Below are 10,147 nucleotides of genomic sequence, written 5' to 3' on the forward strand. Positions count from 1 at the left end.
ATTTTGAGACCATGCACATTATTAACATGCTCTGTATGTAACAGAATGACAGAAATAGACACGGTGAGAGACTGGGATGAACATCAGAGGATTGAAGACCACTTCATTCATTCGCTGTCATATCAAAAGCAGCAGGTGAGTAGAGGTTTCATCATAATTCTTTGCATCTTCAGTAAGAGTTCCATTCAATGAATGTGAAAATGTGTAATGGAGGATGTTTTCAGCTTAGAATTCCTGCATGCAAGGTTTGTGTCTGATCTGTGGGATATAATGCATTTACAGCTGTATGAGTAGAGAGCTCCGATGAGCTATTGAGCTTTAACAGCTTGTCAGGTATTCACCTGCATGTGCACCAAAATAAAAGCTTTGCAAGCATTTCAACAGACAGGAGGCTCGCTCTTATAGTTCAGCTCCACGTGCCAGGCGAGATCACAATCATGACTGTAAAGGCTCTTTAAATCATGGCTGCTGCGTAAGCATTTCAGTAAGGCGTAAGATTCCAAAAGAGCATGAATATTTTATTAAGTAGCCTGCTAACAGTTCTAGAGTTTTAATACTACATTTCTGAGAGAGAGAATGGTACTGTATGTGCGCACGCACAAGCACACGCGCACACACGGATGCATCTACCTACATTTTCACATAAACACACACATAAAGACAAACACTAACACACGTACATGCTCATACACACACACACACACACACACACACACACACACACACACACACACACACACACACACACACACACACACACACACACACACACACACACACACACACACACACACACACACACACACACACACACACACACACACACAGAGCATGGGTGGAGCTGGAAAACATAAGCAGGTCTTTCATGAGATCAGTCTCTACCTGTGCAATAAAGAGCCAACTGTGCTGTGAGTAAACTTTGACGATGGCAACACACATATGCGTGCGTGTGTGGGTGGATGCGCACACACACACACACACACACACACACACACACACACACACACACACACACACACACACACACACACACACACACACACACACAGAGAAAGACTTGTTTCTGTCATTTCCCTCTCCAGCGTCGTGGCACTCAGAATGTGAGGTCAGATATCTTCTCTACGTTAGCCCAGACTAACCCTGGCCAACAGACCACCAGAACCCACCAGAACCCTCTACAATCCACTACATCTTCTCTACACTGCTTGAAGTGAGTTGCCTGTGGTTTCTTATGTTTCACTCTTACTAGGGAGCCCATGTCAGGGAGAAATGGCGGTTTTCCGTTTGAATGATGTGTTTCTGTTACTGATGATGATCTCACTGTAAAGGCCTTTATTAGGTAACACCTAAGTGTTCAGAACAGTCTGTTGATCAACAGCATTTAGTCTTGCCTACTTTGTTAATGTGATTATATTTTACTCATAAAACTGACTTGTTTGTCATTCTAGGTGATTTCATTGCTCCTGGGATCCAAAACATGAATTCCAAATGAGACAAATCTCTGGGAAGATGACACCAGCGGATGAAGTTGACCTCCTAAGCACGACATGAGTTTACACAGAGAGAACAAGAAGATGTCTCCTCTGAAGAGATATTTCTTTAACAACAGCATGGGCTGGGACCCAAAATGGATGGTTTATATCTTGCATTCCCACAAGACAGGTGGTAATGGGGTATGACATTTCCTGAGTACAGGGCTACGAAGTCTTCAAACCTCCTACTTCATAGTAACTCATTAGACATGATGCTTCGGAGGTGGCTGCGGGCTCTGACGGGCCGCGTCGGGGTGATCGTGCTGCTCGTCTGCTGCTGTTTGACTCTGTTCTACCTCCTGGCCTGTAAGCCAGCTGCTCATCGTGACCAAGCCTCTCTGCTTTGGTCAGGAGGGGCCAGCAGCAAGGAAGCATACCTGGCTTTGGTACAGGAGAGAGAGGACTCTCACAAGTATTATATCAACAGTCTGATGAAGCAGATAGCCCAGCTGAAGGAGGCCCTCCAGGAGAGGACTCAGCAGCTTCAAGAGACCCTGCAGAAAGCAAAGGCCAAAGGGGTGATGCCCCTTGGACTGGACGGCCTGCACAAAGCCCCTACTCACACTGACCTAAAGGTAGGAATAACAGGTCCTATAGTTGTAAAAGGTACATATAGATTATCATCCTGGCATTTGTCGTTGCCTACTCTACCCTGGTTGGGTAAAACCAGAAACTTCTATTGGAGAGTGGCGTCAATGAGGGGGCAGAAACAGCGCCGGTCACGTGGTTCATGTAAACTCGAAATAGTGACAAACGCTCATAGACTCCAATGCATTCCGTAAACTTCAGGTTCAGGGCTTTGTCACTATTCGGCTCTTCCCGAGCCACAATTGGACTAGCCCGATGAAGTGAACGGAGGTGACGCAACTCTCCTCTGGGTAAAGCTAGGGCAATGAATGCCTGGTGATAATTTGTTTATCACATACCCATAGCCTTGTTAATTCACAAAGACCGAAGCATTTGATAATCTAATACAGATTATAGATTACATTACTGTCAACGAGGACCTCCCCTGGAGACCAAAATGGTATAGTCCACCTGGGACTCCCTGACAATGTGGGGAGAGAGTTGGTTCAGAACATGTAAGGTGTGTTAGGTGTGCCTCACCTTTTTGGTAGGACATTTTGTGAAGGTGTTTTGGTTCCTTTCTGCCCCGATACACTCCAGTGTCTCCTCAGCTGTGAATTCTACCAGTACCATGCATCTGCAGCAACTGTGTTTTGCGACTGGCTTTCGTACATGTTTGACGTAGTAAGTTCAATAAGTAGCAAGGTCGCTCACAGGTAGAACTTTACCTGCGCTGATTGGTCAGCTGCCATATATCCCCTAGGGAAGATATGGCAGCTGACCAATCAGCGCAATCTTAGCACCATCTCTGTTCTTTTACCACTCCCCTCACCCAGGGCAAATAAAGGCTGGGTATTATTTACAGATATACTGTAAATAATTTAAATAGATTATACTGTCTTGTTATATAGGAATTCTTCCGGTCCCAGCTGACCCAGGCTGAAGTTAATTCTGGAGTGAAGTTGACCAGCGAGTATGCTGTAGTTCCTTTTGAAACCTTCACTCTGCGTAGGTGAGTAGCATTAATTAGCTCTGTGTGAATAGTAGCTCATCCATGGAAATGAAATCCTGAGTTTAAAATATTACTTTTCCGATGTTGTTTGATTGCATGGCATTTTTCCTTACCTCTTCACTATAACTTGACACAGATGCTGCCATATGCTTTAGTTTACCTAACTAGAAGCACAAGGGTCTCCACCAGTCAGTCTGTCTAGATAGCATTGAAAGGGACAAAAATGGCTGTTACGAACTACTGTATATGTGGACTTGTATGTACTAGCCCACAGTGCGATCATAGAAAAAGTGTTAATCTTTTTTTCCATTCAGGGTGTACCAGTTGGAGACGGGGCTGACCAGGCACCCTGAGGAGAGGCCTGTGAGGAAAGACCGCAGGGATGAGCTGATAAGTACTCTGGAGACAGCTCTGCACGTCCTAAATGGACCCCAGCAACACAGTGACTCAACTGGGCAGAAGCACACATACTCCCCATCTGATTTCATAGAAGGTGAGGTTGTGAAACATTGCGGTTGAGAAAAAGTTTAACCATCGTTTTTGTTTCTCAATTGTGATTCATGACTGTTACATAAGGGATAATGGGAGGTTTACTAATGTCTCTGTGGTATTGCTAAAAACAATAACAGCCTCAGGCTCTGTCCCAAGGTGCTTGCTTATTGGTTTAGAAGTAACAGATTGGTTAGGTTTGAATTCCTAATGCGGCTTACCTTCTTATCTCCTTTCTTCTCTTTCTGATGAAAGTGAATGTGTCGTTTACATTTTGCTTTTTCATCATTTCGCCAACTTCCCTCAGCTAAATTATACTGTAAGTAATATTGCCTGGAATGTAACCCTGGTCTCCCAGACCAGGGTACAGAGACCAAGGTACAGTACAACTCAGCCAAAAGGGGAATCCCCTTGGCTTAAGGGGGTTGGCTCCTGGTTCTCAGGCAGGGCTGCTCTAACTGCAGCGATTCCCATACTGTGGGCCAAGGCCGACTGATGGGCCATGAGGATGTTGCAAGGGGGCATCCAAATAATTGTCAAAACATTGAGATTGTATAAAAAACATAACATTAATATATTAAGAAGGATGTTTTAAAAAAATCATGGTACTCTTTTCTTTAAAACCTTGAAAAATGAGTTTTCATTGTGATACAGATAGATAGGTAGTAAGTATATCAAAGTATACTGCGTTAGTTCCATCGATCCAAGCCGGAACACAATTGATTGAATGAACACGGCTGGGGTCCCCAGATGACAGTGAGATGACAATTTAAGAATCTAAGAACTTTGTAATACCATTACTGCATCAAAAGTACGGTAATCAACAAATAATACAATAAAAACTGGTCAAACATTGTCCAAATTGTCAAACAATATAAGAAAGAGGCAAACATTTTGAAAATAACGATAAGCGTTGCGAGGCGTTGTGAGCTTGTAGATCTGCTATTTTCACAATATTTATTTGTGGAACCGAGTCAAACTAAATGTCATGCCTCAGCTCCTACAATTCCAAGTGCTTGTCAGGGTGGGGACACAGTTCAAATATGATTCTTTTGGGGGGTCCCCAGTTCAAATATGATGATTTTAGGTCGTTCACAGGCATGCGATCCTTCAAAGAACACCCTCTCTGTCTTTTTGTGTCTGACCAGGGCTGAGCCGTACAGAGAGGGACAGGGGAACAGTGTATGAGATGATGTTTAAGGGTGACGGGCCTCGCGTCTTCACACAGCTGGTGTTCTTTAGGCCTTTTGGGCCCTTGATGAAGGTGAGGAGCGAGAGCGTGGACACGCGCAGCACTCTCATCAACATCATCGTTCCTCTGTCCAAGAGGGCTGACGCCTTCAGACAGTTCATCAGCAACTTCAGGTAGCAGCACAAGTATTGGCCTCAAAATATACTTACAGTATCAAAATAAAACTACTCAAATTCGTAATCATTTTGTCAATAGCTGAGCTATTTTTTAATAATTGAAGTATCTAGTGACTAATGTTTTCAAATAATTAATAAATTGGACAATATTTACCTCTGAGATGTAGAGGAGTAGAAGTATAAAGTATTGAAATGGACATACTCAAGTAAAGTAAAAGTACCTCAAATTTGTACTTGAGTGCAGTACTTGAGTAAATGTACTTACTTTCCACCACTGCTGTAATAGTGACATACGCTATTAAAAGTAATCCTATCATAACTTCCATTTCCTGTCCCAGAGAGGTGTGCATCCGGCAAGATGGTAGGATCCATCTCACTGTGGTCTACTTTGGTCATGAGCAGTTAGATGAGGTGAAAGGCATGCTGGACCAAACCACTAGGTAAGGCCAAAGAGACCACTGTTGACCACTCTACTCAGATGGCCTCATAATGCTTTGGCGTGATGAATTTAAATAATTTGTTAAAAGGAAACATACATGTTCCACTATTTTCCTGACATAATAAACAGCTCAGCTTAGATGTGTGTAGTGTTGGGCAGGCTACTTACAAAATGTAGCTACCCTAAGCCCTAGTAGTGGCTTGCATTACTCTTCTTAAAAAGTAAAAAGTAACTGAGCTACTTTCAAAATAGGTAAATAGCTACACTACAAGTTACTTAGTAAAAGTAGCTAGCTGTACATTGAAGCTACTTTGTAATTAAAGCAGTTGGTAAAGAGCCTGTTTTGGGCATGTCATTATTGACAATGAATGAATACATAAATAAATACATAAATAAATACATAAATTGTGAAAATAGCAGATCTACAAGCTCACCACACGTCACGATAGGATGTGTTGTGAGCATGTAGAGTAGTAGATCAGAGACGCTTATTGTCTGTGTCAGCCAAGAACGCAGGAGTCTATTGCTGTTTCAATGTGCTAGACCCCTGGGAGATGGATTGCTGAGGTGGAGCGCAACACCTACCATCAGCTCCCAGTATTTACCGCACGACTTGCCGTGCCAAATATGCTGAGTTGGCTGTGCCCGGGATCGAACCCATGACCTTATGGTCAGAAGGCAAGCACTAGAGCTCACAAACTAAGCAATGCAGTAAATCGTAGGCCATTTGAATGGAAATATTCTCACCATTCAATCCACTAAAAAGTCTCTTGGTTCTTCTCTATTCTTCTCCTGTTCACAATATCAGTTTTTACTGCAGATGGCAAACTCTGACGTTTGTTTTGATGGATTTATACTTAATACATAATTGTGCATCCCATTTGAATAAGTGACAGATTAACCCAAATAAATGAGCAACATGCCCTGCTTTTTATTAATTACTGCATAGCTGCAATATAAGCTGTTCTGCTTCTTGCCAAGATCTCTTTTGCAATTCATAATTGACGATGTTTCTGTACTGCATTGCGGATAATGAGGGGATGTGATAAAAACTGGAAGTGAGAGGGTAACAGTGTTTTATCGCTTCCTTAATCAGCTAATCCTGTGAAACCTCTGTACCGCGGGGATCAACATAGACCTCGCTTTAATGCTTTGAGTATGATGAGAAGACCTTAATCTTACAGCATCTTCCCTCTCCCTGTTATTGAGGATCTTATCCCACTCAGATGTGTTAAGCCTGCGGGTCCAGGAGTTTGATCACAAAATAGACCCTCTATAATATGTTTAGCAGGATCTGATGTTGAGAATGAGAGATCTTGTGCCAAGGTCATGAGATTTTGCTTTTATCATGGCACTGAGAATCGCCCGCACATTGACTATATTCATATGGCGGCCATTTTGCTTTTATGTCATACTCAGGGGGTGGGAAACGCGAACAGCGAATGACATCGCTTCGCAGTAGCGGGGGGGGGGGGGTAATTTACGATTCTGTGCCTATCTGTACATAACTCGGACGGGGCTGAGTAGGCTCAAGCGAACTTCGCAACGTTCAGCACGGCAACTTGCGCGCTTTAGCGCGCTCGGTGATGCTTCTCATGGCTCAAGTTCGCTTGAGACTGCGCCCCTCCGTCGCGGTCCAAAACTATACTTTATCGGTGTATAAAAAAGAAGTCTGCGGTTGTTGGAAAAAGTAATGTATTAAGCGGGTGTCAAACCCGGCAGATACGGTTTAGGATTATAGTGATTAACGAGGCAAGCCACTGAGGCCAGTGCTAAGGTTAGGTATTTGGGCTGTATTAGAATCTGACTACGGCCACTGTTCCCAAGTCTTCTAATGTAGAGTGAAAGAAGCCAGTAGGGCCCCGTACTGGGTGAGGCTACTGCGAAGCGATAGTAAAACGTGGTGTGCGTGGGAAACCCCCCCAAATATATGACATAAGAGTATGTGAATATGGTCAATTAGGGTAACATAGTAAAATAGTTGACTTGGGCCTTGCCCCCTCTTACCCTAGGGAAACTCGGTTCCGGAACTTCACACTGATCCAGCTAAATGAGGAGTTTTCTCGTGGGCGTGGCTTAGAAGTGGGTGCCCGGGCTTGGAGGCGGAGCCAGAATGTCCTGCTCTTCTTCTGTGACGTTGACATCCACTTCACCTCTGACTTCCTAACATCTTGCAGAGTCCATGCAGAGGCTGGTGAGAGAAAGGAACACTCCACTATTAACTTTCCTGATCAAAATGTGTTTATTGGCTTTTGTAAGTAAGTAGCCTTGGGAACTAATGGTTTCCGAATCCCGAGCCATGCGGCCCATAGGGCAGGAGCCTATCTCCTGTTTCTGCAGCGTGAGGTGGCTTCATCTACAAGTAGATCCCCCATGTTTATTGGCTAGACCTATATATTATTCACTTGTTCATTTATTCCATGGTTATTTCAATAAAAGCGTATGATTTAGTAACTGTTTCTATATTACAATCTGTATAAATTACAGTAGCCTACTTCCCTACAGAGGAAAACAGCAGCAACTACTTTCTTCCTACTTTCATCACTATCAACTGAACTTGAATATGTAATTTTGTTTGATTCTTTGGCTTTAGGTAAAAAGGTATACTACCCAGTGCTGTTCAGCCTGTACAATCCATCTCTTCTCTACACCAATCAGACATATCTTCCCAGTATTCAGCAACAACTGGTAGGTCAGAGACTCAAGCAAGATTGAGTGGGTGACTGACTGACCGACCGACCGACCGACCGAGTGGGGACATTGATCAGACATTGAAAATTTTAAAAGACTGCTCTAAGTGAAATGTTAATGTCTTGGATTATTGATACCCAGGTGATAAAGAAGGACACTGGATTCTGGAGAGATTTTGGCTTTGGTATGACATGCCAGTACAGGTCAGATTTCATCAACATAGGTAATGACAAACCCCAGCTTGTTTAGTTTCATTAATAATTGCATTATTAAAAAAAAGGCATGGAACCAAGAAAGAAATTAAAGCGCTAATAATTTACACATCCTTTCTAATGCCATAGATACAGTTTTACAATTGCTGGTTTACATAAGTGTAACTTAACATCTCTCTATCTTGACAGGCGGTTTTGACCGGAGCATCAAAGGCTGGGGACTGGAAGATGTACACTTGTACAGGAAGTACCTACACAGTAAACTGATGGTGATTCGCTCTCCATCTCGTGGACTTTTCCACTTGTGGCATGAGAAACATTGCATGGATGAGCTGCCTCCTGACAAGTACAAGATGTGTATGCAGACCAAAGCCATGAGTGAAGCCTCACATGGCCACCTGGGGGAGCAGTTTTTCAAACAGGAGATTGAGGCTCACCTGAGCTCTCAGAAGCAAAGAAACGGAACATACAGGAATTGGAAATTGGGTGAATAGTAGTGGGGCCGGGTGGGGCCTTGTTGACGTCATCATTCACTGTGATTCATGGCATACCCTCTTTGCTATAATTACATTTACAGTATGTCATACTTGCTTACATTAATTTATAGTATGGCCAAAAGCAGGTAAAATGAGTGAAGGGCCACACATTGTACAATTGAATTGGCGGGCCGGATTGAGATGGACAAAGGGCCGAGTCCGGCCCCCGGGCCTTATGTTGCCCATGTGTGTCCTAGGGAGAGCTCAGACAACCACTTGTCTCCTCCGATATGCGTGACATCAAGGCCATTTCTTTTCACCTGATAGTGAGGAGTTTCACAGAGAGGACATAACGCATTCAGAGGTACACGCTATTCTTCCTAGTTTCACACCTCACTGAACAGGAGCCCTGACAGACCTGTAGTGGTTGGTAGTGCAGCGACAGAGATCATCCTACATGCCCGGGTTCCATCCTGTGAAGGAACATGGCCAACGTTGTTTGTTGAAACGTCTGGCCAATTACACTCAAAGCGGTGAAAAATTCAAAGGTCAAGGTGTCCGGGAAATCTGTATTAGGGTACTGAGAAAACATCCCACTGAGCATTTTTCGGTCTAATAGACGTATAAAACACGTCTAAATGGCCCCTATACGGCTAGGCTAAAACAGGTTTATAATTGGTCTACTGGTGAAAGTTTTTTAGCGGTATAGGTTTAGCCTAGCCGTTTAAAAGACGTCTATTCAACGTCTATATATATATACCTCTTAGACGTCTAAATAACAGCTAATATATGTCTAAAGCTATATTTAGACGTTTGTTAAACGTTTATTTTTATATCAAATGTATACCCCATAGACGTTATTTAGACGTCATTTAAACGTGGTATGGTGCAGACTTCAAATTTTCAAGGGGTGAGTAATCGATAGTCATTTTGGGGTCCTTGTCCTTGGCCTCTTGTACCCCCCCCCCCCCCCCCCCCGCCACTTCGAGCTGGCGCCTGCTTGAAGTGGTCGGCTATTGAGGCGCTGACCTAGGCCTCCGTTGCCTCTGCAAAATTCTGACGAACAGCTTCTGCAATCAAAACAATGACAAATATCTACTCTCAGACTTGACAGTAGCCATTACAGAGATTGCCACATATAGTCCAGACAAATTGTCATTTGTTAATGTATGTCATCATGTCAGTCACACATTTATAACATGAAGAAGCATCAACAAAGAACTAGCACAGACAATTGTTCTATTTACCCTGGATGAGGGAAAAGAAGTTTGTACTCTTGAACGCCCTCTTTTTTTGCTGCCCACCACCGGACATATTGTATTTCCGTATCAGGCCATTGGTGAAAAGTCTGAAACAGATTT

The 10,147-nt window shown here is 43.4% G+C and overlaps 1 protein-coding gene across 1 annotated transcript; it reads left to right on the forward strand.

Moving 5' to 3' along the window:
- Positions 1 to 9,686, forward strand: LOC311043453 (chondroitin sulfate N-acetylgalactosaminyltransferase 1-like). The gene is made up of 11 exons (XM_084054702.1): positions 1 to 135; positions 1,083 to 1,210; positions 1,449 to 2,107; positions 3,011 to 3,111; positions 3,426 to 3,604; positions 4,749 to 4,965; positions 5,307 to 5,408; positions 7,420 to 7,601; positions 8,001 to 8,095; positions 8,240 to 8,321; positions 8,500 to 9,686. The coding sequence occupies exons 3-11, from the start codon at positions 1,676 to 1,678 to the stop codon at positions 8,802 to 8,804; spliced, it is 1,695 nt and encodes a 564-aa protein (XP_083910828.1). The 5' UTR covers positions 1 to 135; positions 1,083 to 1,210; positions 1,449 to 1,675; the 3' UTR covers positions 8,805 to 9,686.
- The last annotated feature ends 461 nt before the right edge of the window (positions 9,687 to 10,147 follow it).

The sequence above is a fragment of the Gymnoscopelus microlampas genome (assembly GCF_963454915.1).
Source record: "Gymnoscopelus microlampas genome assembly, chromosome: 4".
NCBI lineage: Eukaryota > Metazoa > Chordata > Actinopteri > Myctophiformes > Myctophidae > Gymnoscopelus > Gymnoscopelus microlampas.